The 22,384-nt window shown below is 37.0% G+C and overlaps 4 protein-coding genes across 10 annotated transcripts in view; 1 reads left to right on the top strand and 3 right to left on the bottom strand.

Annotated features, from left to right (window-relative positions):
- Positions 1-6,619: 6,619 nt before the first annotated feature.
- LOC136343522 (uncharacterized) lies at positions 6,620-7,472 on the bottom strand. The gene is made up of 2 exons (XM_066290288.1): positions 7,237-7,472; positions 6,620-7,175 (listed from the first exon to the last, which is right to left on the bottom strand). Exons 1-2 carry the CDS (start codon positions 7,294-7,296, stop codon positions 6,720-6,722), a joined length of 516 nt encoding a protein of 171 aa, XP_066146385.1. The 5' UTR covers positions 7,297-7,472; the 3' UTR covers positions 6,620-6,719.
- A 36-nt stretch (positions 7,473-7,508) lies between these two features.
- On the top strand, positions 7,509-9,246 carry LOC136343521 (splicing factor U2af 38 kDa subunit-like). The gene is made up of 5 exons (XM_066290287.1): positions 7,509-7,652; positions 7,711-7,865; positions 8,359-8,513; positions 8,569-8,768; positions 8,819-9,246. Exons 1-5 carry the CDS (start codon positions 7,609-7,611, stop codon positions 9,045-9,047), a joined length of 783 nt encoding a protein of 260 aa, XP_066146384.1. The 5' UTR covers positions 7,509-7,608; the 3' UTR covers positions 9,048-9,246.
- Positions 9,175-16,110, bottom strand: Ctns (Cystinosin). Its single transcript, XM_066290286.1, has 10 exons — positions 15,883-16,110; positions 11,557-11,609; positions 11,415-11,508; positions 11,174-11,356; positions 10,983-11,123; positions 10,830-10,929; positions 10,529-10,691; positions 10,345-10,472; positions 10,169-10,286; positions 9,175-9,457 (listed from the first exon to the last, which is right to left on the bottom strand). The coding sequence occupies exons 2-10, from the start codon at positions 11,603-11,605 to the stop codon at positions 9,330-9,332; spliced, it is 1,104 nt and encodes a 367-aa protein (XP_066146383.1). The 5' UTR covers positions 11,606-11,609; positions 15,883-16,110; the 3' UTR covers positions 9,175-9,329.
- Positions 16,111-20,227: 4,117 nt separating this feature from the next.
- Positions 20,228-22,384, bottom strand: part of pdm3 (pou domain motif 3) — a 46,240-nt gene continuing 44,083 nt past the window's right edge. For 2 of the 7 annotated variants that reach the window (XM_066290312.1, XM_066290317.1), the window contains 4 exons: positions 22,112-22,292; positions 21,932-21,976; positions 21,303-21,577; positions 20,228-21,241 (listed from right to left, as the gene is read on the bottom strand). In XM_066290312.1, coding sequence (XP_066146409.1) covers positions 21,117-21,241; positions 21,303-21,577; positions 21,932-21,976; positions 22,112-22,292 — 626 coding nt within the window. In that variant the 3' untranslated portion in view covers positions 20,228-21,116. The remainder of the gene's footprint in view (positions 21,242-21,302; positions 21,578-21,931; positions 21,977-22,111; positions 22,293-22,384) is intronic. The other 5 variants (XR_010732798.1, XM_066290313.1, XM_066290314.1 and 2 more) reach the window with 5 other exon arrangements.

Raw genomic sequence — 22,384 nt, 5'->3', positions numbered from 1 at the left:
ATCTTAGTCCCAAAGCGGAGGGGTCCACTTTGACGTCCTGTGTTTTGAAAACCGTCCATTTTTGGGTCAAGGTAAATTGAGTTAAATCGTCATGTTTTCGACTCGGAAATCTGTAGTAAAATTGTGTGCTAGCCTTTAAGAGATACCTTATATTTTCTCGGGTGAAAGGTAAACGAAAGTTCAAGAGGACTAGAGGAGAAGTTCCGAACGATACATGCAATTTTTCATGAAATAAAGTGAAACCGAGGAGAATAAAAATTGTTATTTTTCCAACGAGGATGGAAAGTGATTTTACCTGCACGGATCTAAAAGCTGACTATGAGAACGACACCCTGCATGAGACCTTTTTGCTGAGTTACACACCCCATATGGGCTCTATCTCTTCACGTTGGAGAATTAAGTGTGCGCCAAATGTGAGTGACTGCAAATTGCTTAATGCAGGCCCGTAAGTCCGCCTGCTTCATTAGTGAATGGATAATAAAAAATTGGTCGCACTTACGCACCTGCAGAATGTGATTTTACGGTCCCTCTTCCCAAAAACGACCAAGTTTTTTTATTTTTTTTTTCAATTATCTGCTTTATTCCTTTAGCCGTATTCGACGCCATTCTATCTTTATCTATAAGAATCAGCTACGGTCGCCCAAACGGCCGCAAAGGAGATTTGTTTTCAATCAGGAAATGAAGCGATTTCGGACACGTTTCTAAGCATCTTTTGCCTCATTTCGACCGAAGGACTGTACCCTCAAATTTGCGCTCCGCGTTTAGACAGCACCCTGTAGAGTGTCTGCTGGAAATTTAGTTATTCATAGTCTACCATTGAGAATGAATAATTGAGTAACTTATATAACTAAACTCGAATAGGCAAACACGGAGCCTTAACACAATCTAAAGTCCATTGTAGAACTTAAACGCTGTTTGTTACAGTGTCAAGCCCATCAGAGGCTTAAACCTGCTCGCTCCAAATCTCGCATTCAGTCCCAGCTGGGGCGAATTAAGTTTATTATTTTCCGAAAACGTTTTCGGCGGGATTAGCGCCAAAAGCCACTGCCCGATGAACAGAACAAAGAACGAGAAAAAATGTTAATGCCTTAATAACAATAAACTTGAACTAATCTGAATACTGGCATTGTTCCAGTGTCAAAACGGTCGGACGTACTTAGGCGAAATATTTCGTGTATAGCAATGACATCAGCAGCAGCAGCATCACGACAGGCAGTACCATTCAGCGGTAGTGGTACCATGGAAGGCGCTTCTTAGTCCGCCAGAGTCAACGAACCGTACCAACGACGTTCGATTTGGTTGGGGCACTGGTTAATTGCTCATGGGGCTGATTTTTATTTCTGCATTTTATCAAAGATGCGAGACACGTCGAAAAAGTACAGGACCGCCCATGAAATGCTAAAAAAATACATAAAGTTGAAACAAGAGTATAAAATTAATACATTTTTGTTCGTGACGTGAATTCGTTGAAATTACATCCCATACTGTTTATTTAATCAATTTTGCTTATGGGCGCAGAAGAAAATAAACAAAAAATTTATCATTTTATTGGTCCAATAACATAAGACCACCTGTTTTCCCTCTTTAATTGTCTCCTTTGTGCATACTTGTTTAGTTCTCGTGTTTCTACTTTAGTGCCGTTTTCAATTTCAAACTTTCCACTTTGTAATTTTACCAGTTTATAATGCCTCGCGAAAATTTGTTAACTCCCGAAGGAAAGAGAGAAATAAAAATTTTAAACGAATTGAAGTGGTTAGAAAGAAATATTGCTGCAAAAGTTGGCCGTTCAAAAAAATTAGTTCACAATTTTATTAATAACAATTCCTGGGACTGCCAAGGGAGAAAAAACCGGGTCCCCAAAGAAACCGTCTAAGCGTGATGAAAGAGGAATTTTGAGAAAAGTTGTCCAAGAAAATAACTCATTAATGGAAGTTATATCTGAACTTCAGTTACACGTATGCAAACAAACAATTTGTAATGTGTAAAGCGCTCCAAGTTCGTGACTCACAGGAGAAAATAAAAAAACCATCCCTCACCATAAAAATGCTCGTGTAAAACGAGTCATGTCTCGGTCCAACGAGTGTCTTTCGGTTACTTTTTCAAATGAAAAAAAGTTCTATCTCGACAGACCAGATGGTTGGGCCTACTGCTGGCACGACTTCAGGAGAGAAAAACAGTTATTTTTCTAGCACCCACACAGTGGAGGCTCGGTTATGATTTGGGCAAGGTTTACTTTCGATTCAATGGTCCGACCAATGTTACTTTTCTATCGAATAAAACGAACGCTCACAACCATGTATCTCTATTCAAAGGCAACCTTTTGCCTGTTAGTGATTTTCGACAGGGTCTAATCACCCTTTCTAACACGACAATGCCCCAATTCATGTGGCTCGTGCGACAAAACAATAGTTTCCGACCACAACATCAACGACACGAAGTGGCCCGCGAAAAGTCCAGATTTAAACCCTAAGGAAAATTCGTAGGGACATTTATCTCGCAAGGTATACGACGGGGGCCAGTTTGCCAGTATTGAGCACCTGAAGTAAAAAGTTGCTGATGAGCGAATGGCGTTCCCCCTGGAAATTTCCAACGATTAACCGAAAGTATGACGGACTAAATATTCAACGTCATACAAAGATAGGGGAAACCATATGATTGTGAGGGTATTTTGACCGAAAATTTATGTGGTTTTATATTTTTGCCCAGGAATTTTTCGTTTTGCCGTTATGAAAATGTTAAATTATAGAATTCCTCAGAATCCATGGATGTGTATTCGTTGTTTTCAAGTTTGCTCGAATAAAGTATTTCCTAAAAATGCTCTTTATTCGTTTTAAGAAAAACTAAGGGTGGTCCTACGCTTATTGGACGCACCTCAATGTAATCCCCAGCTCTGCCAGGTTTAGTGCGTGCGATGCCGTTTATTCAGCAGAAGAATTGGGGAGAGGTACCGAACACGGGGAATGATATTGCGCAATGTTAAATTGCCGTAGCGAGCTAAATTTTAAATGATGTCCCCTCTTCATTGTTAGGGGTTGATTAGTTATTTCCATTTTGAGAGCTTCAGTCACGAGGCATATAGTAAAACCTGTCATAAACAACGTTAGGGCCTATAGAAAGCGTATTGCTTGCAGCTTCTCATAAACGAAGCTTTTTAGGGTCGTGTAAGGGCTGCATGTTATTGACATATCCCATCTACAAACACGGTCCTCTTACTGGCACTAGTAACCAACAATCTACCGGATAGCTCTGAACCGACCGAGAGCAAATAAGAAGTCTCTTTAAAATATTGATTTTAACTTGTATTAGTATTTAATCAGCACGGGTATCTTAAAGTAGTCTACGGAGACAAAGTTAACAAAAGGCATCATCTTTAGTAACACTGGCGCTTAGATTATTGAGCGAAGTCGCCGTCAAATATTTGCTAATGCACAGAATCGGACTCAGTTTGCTGCGGCATTGGCGTTATGAGGACAATGGCGAGGAGTGAGGCTGAAGACGATTCTGATACGTGGCCAAAGCGCCAGACGATGAAGAAGAAATGTTATGTCAAGAAAGGCATGAAGACGTTTTACGGGATCCGTTCCCACAAATCTTTGGGCAGCTAATTGATAGGACAAACCGACGAATTTGGCTTAGTTAAATTGCTCATCAAGGATTAGTTGGAAGTTTGCTCGAGCCACTAAATCCGTAAATGAACTCGAAACCGAGCCGAATATTCGGCGGGTGCGCGTACTGAGAACTCGCTAATTTGACAATCGAAACACGAATAGTTTGGCGAATACTTCGCCAAACCCCAAATAGTCGCGAATATAATCAGAATTAAGAGTTAAACCCACGCCTTTCCGCAAAATTTGGGAAAGTGTAATTTGTCGAATTTCCCTCGCTTTTTGCCACTTTCAAATATTTTTTAACGAAATGCGATTTTCTTTTATCTTGCGCGTATTTTCATATCGTGTGGAATTGTTCAAGGTGTATTGTAGACGATTCGCTTCATGCGTTCCCACATAAAAAAAATTCGGCGGAGCTAAATCCGGGGATCCGAGAGGCCAGTCATTTTGGTTACGCAACGCCACAACAATATTCAAACAATAAAGATCTAAGCGTTCACACAATTACAAAAAATAATGCCACTTGAGCAAACGTAGACGTTGCAGACTGAACCGAGAGATTAAATGAATTAACTGACAGTTTTAAATACCAAAGGCAACCATACACATGGGAACTGTTAGTTAAAAAAGAATAAATTACGCAAAGAGCAAATATTTAACGTATTCTGTAATAAGGCGAAGACTCAGCTGTGAACACCCTAATACTATTCGAGAGATAATTGAAAATTACAATTCCTCACAAATGCAAAAATGTGACGTTGCATTTAAATTAATCAAGTTGTAGCCACTAAGCGATCTTATTTGAGTAGCTTTAGTGTTTGGACACCCTGTACAAAATAGCAAGTTCATTAAGATTGGGATACAAAATGTCATCTATTGCACTTCTATAACTTAAATACTTCGTAAATGTTTAAATCATGGAAATTATGTTAAATTTTGACAAAATTAAAATTATTTAAAGAAACCTTACGTTTTAGCTGTCCTAAACTTACTAAAACAGACACTTATTGTAATCGAAGAAACCAGAAACGCAACAACATACAGGAGATTCCATTAAAAAAGCATAACTATAATACTTTCAGGGATTTTGGGACACCGTGGATAACATGAAGATAATTTAAAAAAATAACCGTAATAGACCCCTATACAACAGCAAAACTTTTTGAAAGCCTCGCATTTTGGTCACAATGTTTCCGTACCGTATAGCAGGAATAACCCTGCATAATTGTTTCATGACCATTAATCTTCAATATTTTGTGACCTTCTCTGTCCCCATGGGCCCTTCGGGCGAAGGGAGTCGTCAAAAGCCGATGCAAAAACTCCACAAACCAATTGAATGTTTGTTTTACCAAAACCGGAAAAAATGGGCAACGGTCGCCTACCGTGTGAATAGCAAACAAGAGGATTCATTCCATTAATTGGCTACTTGGAGTTATAGTACTATCTCTGAAAAGTACCAACACGAGGCGCATAGTGGTACCCGACCCCGTGCTGAGAAATGTTGATTTTATGACCATATTCATGCGTGTAACGCTTGATTGCTGTAATGGGATTTAGTCGTTACTCAATGACAGAAAATTTTAGATTATATCGGATTTGATCCATTCAAACCTACTAATGAGTAGATAAGAATTTTTTGTAGTTGAATATTTCCCATCAGCCACGATTTATGAATGAAAATTAATTTTGCGTCTCGTAAATTTGACAGTGATGATAATAGAAGAGTTATAGTGGCATCTCTGTTTTGCGTCAAGGGCTCGTAAGGAACACTCAGAGAAATGTTTCAAAATCCAAGTTTGTGCGCAGCAAATCGTCAACGATTGACCTGTGGTCGAGTGGCACTAAATAAAACTCATCACAGTTGAGAATAAATGAAAATTTTTCGCCAAAACGATTTCTCAAAACTGGAAATTTCTTTCAGTGTAGCTAGAAATTATATTATCCCTCTATGTCTGGCCTTTTCCGGGAATGCGCACATCCCTCCATTGGGAAAGCAGAAAATCGATATAATGGAGATTTATGAAATGGATGCCCCAATCATCGCCAGTTCTTGGAAATCTCTTTAGGGAGGGATCCATCCAAGGCCAGTTCCCGATAGGAACACGAAAACCATATATGTAGTTTCGATAAAAATACCAAAAGCATTCCGTACATTTCGGGTGTTTCGATAATCGAACCCTTTAAGGCATATTTCCTTATATAACCAAAATCCTGGAAAACACAATAATTCCCCGTCGTCAGCATCAGGATGTTACGTATCCCTTGACGACGGCGTCGCGCGTGACGTTAACAGGGTTTTGCGTGCGTCAGAAGGTCGACGCGTTTACGTAACAGGCGAGCGCCGCGACGCTCATCTGCGTGGGCGATGGTGGCAGGATAGGACTGCTGGAAAATGTCGAAAGCGACGACCGTAAAGGGTGAAGGTTAAGGTTATCCACGTGCGCTGCAACTGCAGTTTTGCGCTGATATGATGGATCGCCTTTGCGGAGCTGAAAGGCCTGTGAGACAAGTTTTGGCAAAGGTGTCAGCAATTCGAACTCGATCCCACATCTGCAGGGAGTCTCAGAAGACTTTACGTTCTATTTATAAGTCTGCGGACGTTACAAGTTCTCCAGCGGGAAAAGTTTAAGTGAAACCGGGAGTGCAAAACGTGGCAGCGGTTACGTACCAGCCTTCCACAAGGAAATATATATAAAATAGCGTTGAAGTAGGAAGACACGTAAAGATGTCTCAAACTCAGCATAGAACTCGGAATTGCTTTATGCAAAGGTTGATGATGAGTTATTTTCTGAGACCGGAACATACTTAGAACAAGAAACTTCCTTCAATAAAGCCGGGACCCAATATATCTTAGAATTCCCGTTAATGACTATTAAAGAACCTATGTCGCCATCTGTCGTCGCAGATCTGAGGTTATAGGACTTTAAGAAATATAATCAATAAAGAACAGATACTACCCACCAAATCATCAAGAAAACAATTTTGTTTTCATTCATACTAAAAAGACGATATTTTGAAAATTAGAGCATTGTTATTTGTTCATTGTATTGCAAATCTCATGTAGAAAACCATTAAATGTTCTCACAATAACGAAACAAGAAAAAAATAGCTCTAGCTCTGACTTAATTTCTCCTTCACACTATTCAACACATTAATTAACTTCTCAATCCCTTCTAAATCACATTCAAAACTGACTGAATTCCTACACGGCTTCAAGTCAGCACCTAAAGTCAAACAAATAAGTTCAATTTGACAAATCGGTTCTCTAATACTTGTTAGACTCGAAGACCCCACTACCCATTTTAGTTTCCAATCATAGTTTTCCACTAAAGTGTGCCCACTGCCTACAAGTTTCTCCTTTATCACCGAATTTATGATGTCTTTGCGACGCAGATCGTAGACGATTTCGAGGTTTTTTGCTACCTGGTCAGGAACGTCCTCAGGTACTGGAAAAGTGTGGTCAATAGCTTTGTGGCGGTAGAAATTATGGATAGATTTTTTGAGATCGTCCTCTTTGTTATGTGAGTTAGGGTTTAAGGTGAGGGAGGATATACTGCGGTGGAGATACTGTAATACAATTATTGATAAATTAATATTATGTGTAAGTTAATACTGTAGAGAAACCTACCTCAGATAATTCTTCAGTAGATTGGAAGTCGGAAAGGCTTTGCTTTGCTGTTTCAGTCATAATGGAGTGTAAAATTTGCTTTCCACCAAGGTTTTCTCTAGTAAAAAAGGTAATTAATCCACATTTAAATTATAAAATTAATATTTGGTTTTAATAACATTCATTTGTTTATTTCTTTTCTTTTAATAATTTGGTTGGCGCACTTCGCCTAATCATCATCTGCTTCAGGACAACTTGACATTTACGTCGACTGTCAATGTCATCAGTCTCCTCGGTCTCCTCCCCTCCTACTTCACTCACCGGCACCGCCATTTTATTCATTTACTTCCATAGTGTGAATGTTTCTGCACTTTAAAATAACTATTTTCGCAAATGGCTGAATATCTAGCTTCAATTTTTGGTACTGAAAAAGACAAGTAAATATTCCTTTTCAATTTAAGGTAGAAATTTTAATAATCCTCTTTCTGTTTTTAGAGTAAATTGCTCTTTTTACTTCAAAATTGGTGCTTGCAGACATGGCGATCGCTGTTCCAGGATCCATAACAAACCGACATTTTCTCAAACGTGTTTATTGCAAAATCTGTATGTAAATCCTCAAAACTCCGCTAAATCTGCGGATGGCAGTCACTGTAAGTACCATTTGTGCTTTTATTGTAGGTCTGGAGTAAACGAATTTAGTCTTTGGTTCACCGCTAGAACGTTTGGATTTAAATGTTGTGGACACATGAGAAACCTTTTGTTGTATATCATTCAAACTTATTTGGACACAGCTTATGGATTTAGTTTCATTGAAGACCTTAAGATTGTCTTGCATATGAAATTAAACCACAATGTGGAACTGTTAAACACAACCCTTGTTTATTATGTTCTACTACAGAATTCAATTTTTCAGGTCATCCCAAAATTTTTAAAATTAAGATACTAAAATGTATAATATATGAATATTTAAATTGTGTGAAACAATCTGCAATTCCTCATGGCTGTTTTTAATTACTAAGGCAATAATAAGTCCTGACTAGAATATGAGATGTTATTTTTTAAAATTATAAAAGAACCGTTATATTGATTTTCTACAATGTTTTTTACCTTGATTTAAATTTGAAAGAAACTTAAATTTTCTAGTGGTTGCTAATGTTTCTGATGAAGAAATGCAAGAACATTATGACAATTTCTTTGAGGATGTTTTTGTTGAATGTGAGGACAAATATGGAGAAATCGAGGAAATGAATGTATGTGATAATCTTGGAGACCACTTAGTAGGAAACGTCTACATAAAGGTTGATTTCTTTGCTATATTTTTTTATCCCTTAATTGACAAAATGGAGTTTTTAGTTTAGGAGAGAAGAAGATGCAGAGAGAGCAGTAAATGACCTCAATAACCGCTGGTTTGGAGGTCGTCCAGTTTATGCTGAATTAAGTCCTGTGACTGATTTCAGAGAAGCGTGCTGTCGCCAATATGAGATGGGCGAGTGCACCCGATCAGGATTTTGTAATTTCATGCACTTAAAGCCAATTTCACGAGAGCTGAGGCGGTAGGTCAATAATTTAAAAGAAAATTTATGATTTAGAAGTTCCTTTGCAGTTATTTATACTCGCGCAGAAAAGGAGGACGTGGTAGTGGTGGCGGTGGAGGGGGCGGAGGAGGTGGTGGCGGTGGTGGCGGTGGAGGAGGTGGTGGTGGCGGCGGAGGTCCTCCAAGGGGACGATCCCGATCCCGCTCTCCGAAACGCGGTGGAAGATCACCTTCTAGACGGGGGCGTTCAAGCAGCAGGTCACCAGGGCGCAGGTCTGGCAGAAGTGGAAGATACTAACTTTCTTGGTCAGTTTTATGTTCTAAGAAATATTCCCAAAAGGTAATTTAGGTTAATTTTTTAATATTCTTTTGTGTATCTTAGAACAAATAATGTATTTGACTCTTTGCAAAACATACAAAAGGAGAAAAATTTAGTTCGTATATTTCGTATTAAAAACTAATAAATCTCACTGGATCCAACAATAGCAAACTAGCAATGAAGGTATATTTTTTGAAAAACCTAGTAAATGTAGGGAAAAAGTGTATGTACAAAATGGAAGTGGCAATTTAAAGGTCTTGGTTAATGGTCCTCGTATCGGCTATTTTTGTAAAACACGTAATGCTGGACCATGAAAAATATGTCGAACAGCACTGAAAAAAGACCCAGGCCGAATTTTGTTGGGTCTCCAAAAATAGATACCCAGTCATCTGCAAAAAAAAAATAAATGTTAAAAATATAAATATTGACACAATTCTGTATGGAGATCTTGTACATGGAAACCACTAACTGATTGTAAAAACTAATATACTCTTATAGTTTTTGTACAATACGATCAATATTACGTGCACGTTGAGGTCAAAATGAAAAACAAAATCTTAAATGAAACGCGTTGGGAAACCACTATTTTGTGTAACTTGTTATGCCAAAAAAATATTCTCGTTACACAAGATCAACGTATCCATGCATCCTTGTCCTCCCTTTTCACATCCAATGAAGTTTTAGGTGCTATACACGATGTAGTGTACTGTATACACAGGTAAGTACAGACTACGTGTCATGGAATATAGTAGAAGATGGCGAAAACGATATAATTAAAATAATTATCTTCGTCGAATTTCCGAAATTTGCAGATAATATTATGGTAAGTTATTGGTATAAATTCTTGTTTTGGTAGCGTTACCTCCAAGTCAGGATCATATTGTTATAATTTACGTAACATAACCGAAACTTCATTTATTAGTATTATTCGGTATTTCGGACCTGAACGGCCGTACAGAATCCCCTAAATAACACAATATTTGCCCATTTAACTGAATATGCAAGCAGAAGCTATTGCCATTTACAAGGTTCTCATGTTAAGGATTGTTATCAGGACCACACTATATCCAACTCCATCAGACGTAACTACAAATTCTTACCGTAATTATAGGCATTTAATATCATCTGAAGCATACTCAACATGCCTCCTGTGAAATCTAAAAGAATGTTGCCTATACTCCAGCCTGAAGTGCTTTTTCTCCTATAGTTCATGTAGGCCTAACAATTAAAAGAATTTTAAAAACATATTAAAATTTAATCTTAAGTTTCGACGTACCTGTGGCACATATTTAATTAAAGTAATCGTCAATTTGACATACGAACAGAAGTACAGAAAATCCAGCCAATGAATCACATCAAATGATGCCAGGAAAATGGATATGACCATGAAAACTCCGAAGATAGCTGTGGAAAAAAAAAAGATTATCTCCCTGCATGTGTTGAAGTTTGTGAAAATCTACCCAGAATCACCCTTGCAGTAATTGAGACTCTTTGATCGGCTCTCTCATAGATCAGACATTGATATATGGTGAAACTTGTCAATATTACTGCATGAACGGCGAAAAATATGTCGTTTACTTGCACCGGATTCAGGCCTCGGGGGTAACGAACCGAGTATTCCTCCTGCAAATGGAAACTTTTAGTGTTAATAGTTGAAATTAACACTTCATTTAAGGTCAAAGACTTCTATTTACCATTTAGAAGTAACCGGTGGTATACCTAAAGAAGTTTCTCTTCACATAATAAGATAAACTATCTTACCTTAATTTCTGGGATCAGGTATAAGCCCAAGTTGAATACTGAATACAGAATGAAGCCCACGATATTCAACGATAAGAAGTCGAAATTTAAGCCAATGACACTGAAAAATATTAATTTTTTTTATAAAAGAGCTTCGCTAGGGTTTCAAATCACCTTTTTCTTTTCCAATTTATATACGCTTGAGGATAGAAGGAAATCGACCACGCAACGAAATAGACCCATCCTATTATCGTCGATATGGTGTTCAGGGATGCGGCTTTAAAGACTGTAACTTTAAAGTATATATTTTCCACACTAAAAGCAAATGATTAGTATACAGGTGTTTAAGTTTTATTCAGTCATACTTTGCATGGTTCGTAGTATTGGAATAGATGTCTGTTTTCCCGGCCCCAGTTGCCGTAATTTGCAGAGGTTTTGATTCATTAGGCTGCAAAGAGATTAATGCTATGCTAGTTGGATTTATTCCTGCTATATCCGTATGTTGCACAATGAAGTTTAAGCTGTCATTGGTTGTGGTGAAATTGTACCTAAACAAAATCCAGGTGTTATCGTCTTATACAATAATTTAAACCGAAAGTAACTTACTCAGTTATTAGGAAGACAGTTTTGTTTTCATGTAACTTCAACGTTACTTCGTGTTTATCTACTCTTAAAGTACTATCACAGACGCAATATTTCGCTAAAAAAACTCTCATTAATATTTAATTAGATTAATAAAATAACTCACCTAATGTTAATACTATTAATAAAGCTGGAGTTACACCGTGCAGGTGCATGTTTCTATAGACGAAAAAACAACCAGTTATTTATAATTAATTATATCAATAATTTAATTGATTATTAATACAAATTAAACTTGATTGGGCTTTTCTTCGGTATAACCTTGTACCGCAGACGCAGGATTTAATTTTCTGCTTAAAATGTCGCAATTTGTTTGTAAACATTTGGAGTGCATACCTGTCCACTTAGCGAGGTCACATTTAGGCACTATGTGGGTCATTTAGATGGAATTAAATTAATCAAATGGACATGATTGTTATTTAATAATTAGCCACTTTTTACGTTATGATGACTTGGCCATTTTTTAGGGATTATACAAAATCAGCATCGCCCTTGAAATGTTGATTTTTGTAATTGATCAAATGTTTAACTCGATAGTAATAAGGAACAAAGTTTTCTAGAACAATTGAAAAATTTAATATTGCCTTGGTGGACCGTGTTCAGCATGCAGATGTGCCAAAGTGTAACTTTAACATGTGTTCTGCTGTTTCATTGAATAATTCTCGAAGGAACACTGATCACAACATGCCGTTCCCTAAATTGCATCAGCCAATGGGTTTTGCAATTATTCGCTCACTCAGAGTGGCGACTTTTTGTGCGACCCGATGAATTTCACACAAAAGCATGAATTATTCCTTTTTTTTTTAACTTCCTTTTGTCTCTTTCCCCTAATTTCGGCACTGCGTGTATTCCAGTCAAACATAAATATGCAGATTTATTATTCATAGCCTTTATTACCACATTTTTGCATTATCAATTTGCAACGCAATGTAATTTTAGGTGTATTGTTTTCGCGGGTGTAAATAAGTCTCGGTGTTTCCCGTATGCATAGTTTTGTTTTCAGTCAATTGGGAGTTGTCTCTTCTCCTAACTGTAATTATTGAGGAAGTTTAACAATTATTTATTGCAAAATTCGCATTCTGTAGGAATGACCCCTGACTGTGTAAATGCAGTCAATATTGAGATGAGCAGCAGCAAATTGTGGGCAGCCCACAATGCAAGTCAACCCGAAAACGGAGTAGTTTTCCAGAAGTTTGTATCTTTAACTCATTGTTTATATGTAGAGACGTTTTCGGCATGAGGGAGGAACAATATTTTTCTGCGACTGCCAGGATTTTGCATTGCTATCAACTCAAAAATTATATCGAATAAATACGAATTTTCGAAAAATTTCATTTTTGTTAGCAGATTTCCATTACGTTGTTCAATTAATTTCTCCACGTTTATTCATTGCACCTAGTTCTACGTAAACACAGAAAATTCCAAGCTCAAGTTTCTTATACAGCGTGTCTCACGAATATGGGCTTCTATCCATAGTTTGAAAACTGGCTAGAAAAAAGTTAAATTTGAATATCACGTTGAAGTGGAGGTGATCGATCGGTTAAAAATACTTTAATGACAATACCACTTCCGGTTGTGCCGGAAATGAATGTTAACTCGTTTTTTTTTAATGGGACACACTGTATGTTATGTCAAAGTTCGATTCTGCGGACCACCGTGAAAATTTTTCATGCACGACGTTCTGTACTTAAATTTTACAAAATTTAAGTTATTTAGAATTTTTCGAAAAAAAATTAGAGTCGCAGCGGTTAACGCATTTTCTTATAGTTAGCAAATTGCAGTTTCAATCGTTTCGTCATCAACAATAGGTTTGTTTCTTCTGCAAGGCATTTTGACAGGTCCGCTAGTTTCAAAATGATCTATTATGCGGGTCGAAACTTTTCGTGATGGCTTCGTTTTTTATAGATATCCAATACCAAATGAATGATATACTGGCGAGCATAAAATTCGGGTCACTTTAGTATTTTCGAAATTTTTGCCTTCCCAACTTCCAAAAAAATAAAAAAGGATAGCCTTTATCGATTCTGAGGTTCTTTAACCTTGTTAAGGGTAAATGGTAAAAAAACACAATCCTGTATCCAAATAACCGATGTATTGTACAGGTGTCCATTACCCAAGCACTGTAACATTTTGGTATTGAAGGTATTTTATCAATCTTTTTTTTTCCATGGTAGAACCATGCAGAACCGTAAAAATTTTCCCAATGATCCGAAATTTAATGAAGCAATGCCGGTATGCCAGCGAAAAATATCACTTCTCTTTCAATACATTTATATTTGAAAATTTCGAAGTGACCCGAATTTTATGCTCGCCAGTGTATATTCTGGTTAAGACATTGTTACATTCACCATAAGTACCAAACATATTGGGAAAATCTTCGTTTGTATGATTCGCAGGTGATACGGGTGCCGCCGTACTTCAAGTAGAATACTGAAGATCGAAAAGTGTTGTTTTGAAATAAAACAAAAACTGTTTAAGTTCAGGTTGGATTGAAAGTAGTACTCGGTTTTGATGTTAAATATGTATTCGTTGCAAATTAGGGGTTCCTATTTAAAAAATGAGATTTTTTTTACAGTTTTTGAATGACAATTTTGGATTATCGCTTTGAACAACCTGCGTCAAAACCACGATTTAACTCATTGATCCGAGGACAGTAAAACATTTTGTACAAAAGCGCAAAATATATTGCACAATACTTGGCCATTTGCAAACTATTAGAAAATACATACCTCAAAAATAATGAAATTTAAATGTAGACCATAATACACGAAAAATATTCATAATGTTTCCCATTATCGAAATTTGATATAGTGCACGGGGCGTTCCGTTTAACATAAGCAACTCGACCTTCATTTCCCGTATGACCTGAAGTGGTATTTTCACGAAAATGTTTTCAATCACCAAACGGCTTCCGCTTTGAAGCGACGCCCAAATTTAATGTTTTTCTTATCCACAGCTTTGAAAATACGATTAGAGACCGATATTCCTGAAACACCCTGTGTGTACTGACATCCAGCGCGACGGGACAAAACAACCATCAAGTTTTAAGCAGTAAATACGTTTTTTTGTCACAAATGGTTGCCCTCGTTAAAAAATTATCGTATACAATCTGCACATAATGATCATTTCCGATTGATGCGACTTGCTGCCTTTGCCTGCAACTCATGTGTGAATGTCAACGAATAGAAATACTTTTATAGGAAAAGTCCTTTATCTGAACCGACTAACGAGATACCATGAAAGTTTGTCCGTTCGGGACGAACAGCTTTAAGAGGAGAACGTTGTTAAGGATGGCGGGCAAATGTGCCACGGGTTAAAAACAATGACGAAAAAGTGAACTTACCATACGCACCCCATCGCCATGGTTTATTGCTAATTTCTATGTTTTATGTCTAATGTTCTGGTTTGTATGTGATAACGTGCATGTCGTATATTTATAAGAAAAATGTGGATTCTTTCAGTTGTAGGATCTTCACCCGCCGTGTAAGCAGACCATCGCTACGAGCGAGTAACTGTAGTACTAGTGCGGGTATAAGAACGAGGCGATTTTAATAAGACATATTAAAGTGCTTGCTGGTGAATGGTTATTGTGATTAGTGAACTGTGAGTTGGTGAATTGCAACTGCGTTTTTGTTGAGCCGTAAAATAGCGTTAACGTCGAACGCCGGTACACTGAAACCATTCCAGCCCCGAAATCACGTAAATGTGTACGATTTAATATTGAAGAGAACAATGAGTTTAAGTTTGGAGTTTTTAGCATTTACGCCAAAGTAGGTACAACGAGTGCGAAGTAAATAATAAAATAAAATTGCGAAATGGAAATTTGCCAGCAACTCTGTTTTGCGGCCGTTCGTTCTACTGGTTGTCATTGATTATTACAGATACAGAATGAAATAGAGCATAAAGGTCCACAAAGTATAGAGGAAAAAATCAAGTAAAAAATTTGATTTAGTTCAGACGTGCGAGTCAAAGTCAATATATGGAAATAAATACATAAAAAACGTACCCATTTTTGAATGGGGTAACTGTAGATAGCTCGCTGTTGCGTAAGTGCGCCTGTTTTATCAGTATTCCGTCTTTAACTCTACGAGCTTAGATTTATGAACATGAGAAGTAAAAGTGATGATTTTAGTGTTCAAACTCTTTCGTTTTTTATACCGTGGCTTTGGCGTAAAAGGCAGATCGGCCCCTTGTCATCTCCCGTAATAATAACAATTACTTCTCTCAAATAACCGCAGAGTCATGAATAATCTCACAAATTATACATTTCTTCATGCTGCCTAAAATTCATAGTGTACACCCTCAATATTTCGTATTTTAACCTAAAGTGCTTATCTAACTTGCTAATAACATGTCTACCTTATCCTGTCAATGACACACTTATTAAATCTACATTCCCATTATCATAGTGAACATTTTGCCGGCAGCTTACCTTTAATAACAACCGTTACAGAATTACAAACTATTACACTCAAGTTACATTTATGAAGCCTCACGAAAGCATTTATTGATGAAGCACGTCCATACTGGCTGATGACCGACCTGAATAGTATGAGCACTGAACGCAAACTAAAAATCTCGCATTTGTGTAGTCACTAGTCAGTCTCAGTCAATGCGAACTGACCGCGAAATTTACGCCGGTACGACTATCTGGTACTACTCACTCATTAATCGTCTAATGCGATTACGTGTAAATATACCATGTCTTGTGTATGTATCTCTGGAAATTACCACTTTTGTGCTAATGGAGTTGAATGCAAATGGATCCGGGATGGGGTGTACATAGTCGTAATAGGTCCAGGTATTCCCAAACCTCTACGTTGGCTTACCACAGGGTCTAGTTGTGTTGCCGCCGATGCTACTGACGAATTCCACACATTATCATCTAAATGTTGCGTCAAAGTAACTTTCTCCTGTTGCGGCTGTCCAAATGCAGTGAATAATTTAAATTCTACTTTACTTAAGTTGGAATTCTTCTGAAGGAGCTGCCCAATTAATTCATTAATTTCAAATCGTCCTTGGATCAATTGCAGTCAATGTAAAATCAATTTATTGGCCGCATGCAATCGTCCGTCAGAATCAAGTAGATTAATGATTTTTTTTCAAAAAAGGGGATAATTGAAACCTTAAGCCCGAGGATTCGTTAATATTATTAATTCTGGGAATTTTTATTAACATTGAGTAATTATTGTTTATTTGTTAAGGTCATGAAAGTGTCAAGTCATGGGGTCCTGGAGAAGTAATAATTAGGATATGATGAGCAATATTTACTAGCAATTAGTAATTGTATTTAGCTGACCAGTTGTATTTACGCACGAGAATTTCCTCATTTGCAGTATAACAATAAACCGCCATAAAATTGTGAAAGTCACGATTCTCCAAAGCAGTACGCTAATAAAGTACTTTATCTTAAGGTTTAGTGAGATATTCAAGTGGGTTTCAGATTTATATCTGGATTGATATCGAACAAATAAATTCAGTATTTTCGACGTCGCTTGTAAAAATTCTTGTTTCATGATTAGATTAGGCTTTATCTGTGACTTCAGCTTAGTTATTAGCAAACATATCTCCATTTATCACTTGCCGAATTGGGCTAATTTAAAACGGTACAGGCGACAAAGAATTAATTATAAAGCTCATTTTGTAGTATGTATTACCCTGAAAATTAAAATAAGATAGTGAACGCAGGAGGATCACCCGCAATTAAAAGAAATAATCACCATGAATCTGTTATGTGGCCGTAGCAGGTCCCATTCTATATCACAAAAATAGATTTCCTCAGCGGAGTCGCCAATTCTACCTGACATTAGAGGCAACACCGATATTTTGAATAAAACACACTGTATATTTAGAACTGTTCCCGCGACTGCGCACAGGGGACCGGGGAACTCCGACCGTCCGGATTCCACCACGGGACTCCAGTCATCCAGGTCTGAAGACTTGTATACAGGGTGTCCCATTTAAAGCCGCGGTCGAAGACTACTCAAAAATGGTACGTTGCATGAAGAAAAGATTCAAATAAAAATTATCCGGTAGAGAGGGAGGCATGTCATGAAGATAGCAAGTTTTAGCCAAAACGTTATTTTAGGATCATTTCAAGGGCAACCTTTTTTTTAATGGGACCCTCGTGCTTTTTTACAGGTCCTTGTAGACCTTCAAAAAACGAATATCTTTTGTTGGAACAATTTCTTCATTAGACGTTGTGCTGCAGAATCATCCCTGATTTTTGTCCAATTTTTTAGATAGTGGAAAATATTGCATTTTTTTTTCTAAAAAAGTTTTGCTATGCATATTCTGGTTAAAATTTATAACAATCCTTCCATATAATAAAACAAATATTTCTACGCAAAAAATCATTTTCTTAAATTTCATCGTTGGAATCCACCTTATAACAAGATCTAGAGGAAATCGATATTCTTTTTTCGACAATTTGATCTTTTTTTTTTAATTATTCAAAAATGATTATTTTTATTTCAAAATTCAATAATTGCAATGGATCGCTACGCTTTGGATGAAGAATTAGAAATTGCCTTTAGTTATGGAGAGGCTGGAAGAAATGTTAGTCGGACAGTAGAACTTTACGGGGAAAGATTTCCGGATGAAAGAGTTCCCCGTTGGATGGCTTTCGATAGTGTCATTAAAATTTTCGAAGAAACGGGAACTTTCGAAACAAAAAAAAGTAATCACCCCCGAAGTGCAGCACATGAAGACAATCAAACAGCAGTTCTTGCAGCTGTTGCCTCCGATCCCCATATAAGTTGCGAAATTGTTGTTGACTCATATCAAAGACAAATGTCCAAAGAATTTTGAAGGTGAATAAATACCATCTTTACCACATTTCTTTAAGTCAGGAACTCCATAGAACTGATTTTGAAAACCAAGTCAATTTTCGTAATTGGGCAAGGCAGCAATTAAGTCCAAATGCAAATTTCTTTTCCAACGTTTTGTTTTCGGATGGATCCATATTCACAAACCATGGTGCAGTGAATCGCTATAATCTGCATTTTTGGAGTGATGTAAACCCACACCGGCTTAGAGGAGTTGAACATAAAAAATCATCATCAGTCAGAATGTATGGTGTGACATTGTTGGGGAATGCTTTATTGCACCTTTCTTCGTTGAAGGAAACCTGGAAAAATGTAGTGCAACTTCTTGGGTAATGATTTTCCGGAATCGCTAGAAAATGTTCCACTTGCGATTATACAGGTGATGTGATCTCAGCACGACGGCTGCATAGTCCATTTTTCTAAAACGTCTCGTGAGATTCTGGACGAAATGTATCCAGATCGATGGATCGGACGGGGCGGTCCAGTGAACTGGCCTTCTAGGTTCCCCTGATCTGACCACAGCAGATTTTTTCCTTTGGGTTTTTTTATAGGACCTTTAACATTTGCTTCTAAAGTTTTCTCAAATCAGGATTTTAAGTTAATTTGTCAAATTTAGAAAAAAAATGTAATAATTTCGAATATCTCAAAAATCGGACGAAAATCAAGGATAGCTCCGCAGCAAACCGTCCAATAGAAAAATTGTTCGAATAAAATATGGTAATTTTTTGAAGGTCTACAAGGATCTGTAAAAATACAGGGGTACCATTTGAAAAAAAGAGTTGCCCTTGAAATGACCTTAAAATAACATTTTGGCTAAAAGTCTCTAGCTTCATGACATGTCCCCCTTTTTACCGGGCAACGTTTATTTGAAACTTTTTTTTTATATAACGTATCGTTTTTACGTGATTTTCATTTGCAGCTTTAAATGAGACATCCTGTATAGCGTCACCTCTTTACATAAATATTTTACGCGTTGACGCGACTACAACTGAAGATGTTGAGGTTAGTGCGGATATGGCTCCAGAAACCTTAATAGAATGAATTTTGAGTTGGCATTAGAAAGGCCAAAATGATACGAAAGGTCGTAGCCGTGGAAATTGGACGTCAACCAGACGCATGCGCGCATTACGAGAGCGAAAATATTGAAGTTGCTTTGAGTGCACATCAGATATAAGACCTATCGAACCAGATACGATGTCCGAAATCAGGTAAACATGGTTCGAAGTACCACACGTCTCTGTATGCTACTGTGCCAAAGTTGTGCCCGTCCAGGCCATTTCAACAAAAAACATCTTCGTTTGCATTCGAATATTTTTCCTATTTTCGGAGATATTTCACTTGAAATATCAGCTACAATTTTTATTGCTCCTTTCGAAATTTCAGGAGTTTGTTAATGACAAGCTTTACAGAACCTTATAGTGCGATCGAGTTAAATGTGGCAAGAGGAATAATAATTTAACGTAAGTGATATACAAAAACAAGTAACCAAATGCGAGAAAATCTAAGATACGGTTTTGTAACTCTATATTATGAGGGAGACTGATACAAGTCATATCTGGTTTGCATACAGCGACTAGTCGAAGCGATATCAGTATCTTTTACACTTTTTTTTTTATAAGATAAAATAGGGCTGCATTGAGGAAATTTCCTTTTTTATTGCTCGAACATTTCTTGTACTACCCACCGACCGCTTAAACTCAGACCACGCAGGTTTGGCTGAGGAACTTAGGCCGCGCATGTCCCTGATAAGCCTTGGCTGCGCGTGTCCAACCGAGCAGCGATTCTCTTGTCCATTTTTAAATCGTGCCATCTTAAAACAAAAGCGAAGCACATCGTTGCCAAACTCACCATTTTTAACACTTTTACGAAAAAATGGCAGCTTGCAGGTCCTTTAAAAATTTTTTTGTGAGAGATGCTACATTTTTATGACGTTTGAAATGAAACACCACCTTACTTCAATGTTTTTTATTTTTGAAGATACGAGGTACGACTACCTTATTACGAACAATTACAGCACTTTCCTTTCACATTAAAGAATTAGTATTAATTTAGTATGTTACATTACACGATTTGTTTTCTAAAATAGCATCAATAATTTATATTTCCTATCTATACTATTTACATAACATTATACAGTGTGTGATTTATTTTTTGACACGGATTTTTTTAAATTTGGTAATTCGCGGATATCTTCTCACGTGGTAATATGATGCAAGTTTAACTGGGAAATCATTGTGATTGTCGTTGACGTTTTTTCCAAATTTTGACTGATTACAAGCGGCTGAGAGATATTCGGGTTTTATTTATTAGTTTTAGTGGTTAATATTTTTCTGTTAATGCGTTTGTCCTTCATTTTAAATACACTTTATACACGTAGCTATTTACATAAACTATACGTAGGAACTTTGGTTTCTTTTAAGAGAGCTCTCGCTGGAGTATTCTTAAAGTTTCGCTTTTTTAAAATTACCATTACATATTTTACAGAAATGTACATTCTTGACTACAACTGCGTAACAAAAGGTGCTAAGATCGAAACAGTATGCAATTTTACATTTTTACAACGCCCGAAAATTTCCGAAAATTTAGTACAAAAATATTTTTGAATTTTTCAGATTTTGACTTACATATTAGAACTAAGGGAAATAAATTACCTTCTTAAGTTTCTATTCAAAGTACATCCATAAGAGATATGTCCATCCTAAAATGAATATTTTCAAAAGAATTACGCCTAATCGTATACAAACATCATCTCGGAAGCTTCACGAACTTACACACCATTACAAGTAAAATATCCAGAGAATCACAGATCGCCTTACAGAACTATTTTTGATATGAACCCCTAGACCATCCCCTTCGACATCATTCTGACTGTGTTTTTTAGCGCCTGTCTCTTGTTGCAGAACCATATTCTGATTACTTCTCTCTCGTAACCTAATTGGTGAGCCAGGCCTGTGATTTCAGTACCTAAAATGATGAAATAACTCATTAAGTCATTATCTTCGACTTTATTGATTCATTATTTTACCTGAAGGATGGGTGTTTCTCTCAAAGTGAGCGTTAAGTAGTTCAAGGGCTTGAGGAGTGAAAGACGTTCTCCTTTTTCTTTTTTTCGAAGGTTCTATTCCGATAAAGTCTGTCAGATGGTTTTGGCCGCTTTTGTACCTTGACAAGCTAATTTTATAAAATAATATAAAAGTGTGATTGGGAACAAAATACCTGTCTTCAGCTTCTTTCATCCATCTTTCCAGTACTGGTTTGATTTTCTGGGCGCTTTTGGGGGTGATGTCCAGTTTTTCAAACCTAAACAACATGAAGTTTAGAGTTCATCCTGCGTAGCACAAAGCGATTGGCACAGGACACTAGCATAATGTGTGTTCATTTCATAAATATCAACAATTGAGGCTTTTAACCAAAAGGAAGTATATGCCAGTGCCCTGGCGCCAATACAAAACTACTCTATAAGGAGGGAGACCACTTACATTCTATATCATTTAAAAGAAAAAGAAAATATCCGAGGAGAAGCTTTATTATATTATATTATATTATATTATATTATATTATATTATATATATATATATATATATATATATTGATATTGTCACAGCCTCGGAGATTTTGATTTTTTTTTATAAGAAAAGAAAAATACAGACGTACATTGCTTGCTGTTGGGCAGCTGCAACCATCTGGGAGGCCAGGGCACTGGGAACAAAGAGGAATGTTTAGTGTTGGATGGTTTATGTTGAACTAAAATTTTTTGAAATGGCCAACCCTATAGGCTCTTGAATTCCGTTACAAACAACCCTAGTTTCTTCTACAATTTTAGCCAAAACTTACCTACAAATGGCACTTTGACTATACGCAGGTCCTTCGGTGACGCTCAAAGCCTGACCCACCTGCGTCTGCGTAAGCCCTAAAGACAGTCTTCGCAGCTTGAAAGCTTTTGCAAAGTCTTTGATTTCGTCCAAATTGATTCCGTCCACCACGTTGCTGTTTGTTTGATTGATGGTCGGCTGGTCTAGGGAGGAAAACAGCACAAATTAACGTCATATTATGTCCTAAAAAAGGCAATAGGCGAAGCCCCACTTTAATTTAGTTAATCGTCGAATC

This window comes from Euwallacea fornicatus, chromosome 15 (assembly GCF_040115645.1).
Source record: "Euwallacea fornicatus isolate EFF26 chromosome 15, ASM4011564v1, whole genome shotgun sequence".
In the NCBI taxonomy this organism is placed as follows: Eukaryota; Metazoa; Arthropoda; class Insecta; order Coleoptera; family Curculionidae; genus Euwallacea; species Euwallacea fornicatus.
Note: the sequence above shows the minus strand (reverse complement) of the source record. Positions and strands in the feature narration are given on the sequence as shown.

Bases quoted from the DNA above. Each gene is read 5' to 3' on its own strand.
- LOC136343522 (XM_066290288.1), bottom strand. From the start codon at position 7,296: ATGACTGAAACAGCAAAGCAAAGCCTTTCCGACTTCCAATCTACTGAA. The intron at 7,176-7,236 runs GTAGGTTTCTCT...ATTGTATTACAG, and splicing joins CTACTGAAGAATTATCTGAG to TATCTCCACCGCAGTATATC.
- LOC136343521 (XM_066290287.1), top strand. From the start codon at position 7,609: ATGGCTGAATATCTAGCTTCAATTTTTGGTACTGAAAAAGACAA. The intron at 7,653-7,710 runs GTAAATATTCCT...TTCTGTTTTTAG, and splicing joins TTTGGTACTGAAAAAGACAA to AGTAAATTGCTCTTTTTACT. The intron at 7,866-8,358 runs GTAAGTACCATT...TAAATTTTCTAG, and splicing joins ATCTGCGGATGGCAGTCACT to TGGTTGCTAATGTTTCTGAT.
- Ctns (XM_066290286.1), bottom strand. From the start codon at position 11,605: ATGCACCTGCACGGTGTAACTCCAGCTTTATTAATAGTATTAACATTA. The intron at 10,930-10,982 runs GTGATTTGAAAC...AATATTTTTCAG, and splicing joins ATAAATTGGAAAAGAAAAAG to TGTCATTGGCTTAAATTTCG. The intron at 9,458-10,168 runs GTAAGAATTTGT...TTTTTTTTGCAG, and splicing joins ATTAAATGCCTATAATTACG to ATGACTGGGTATCTATTTTT.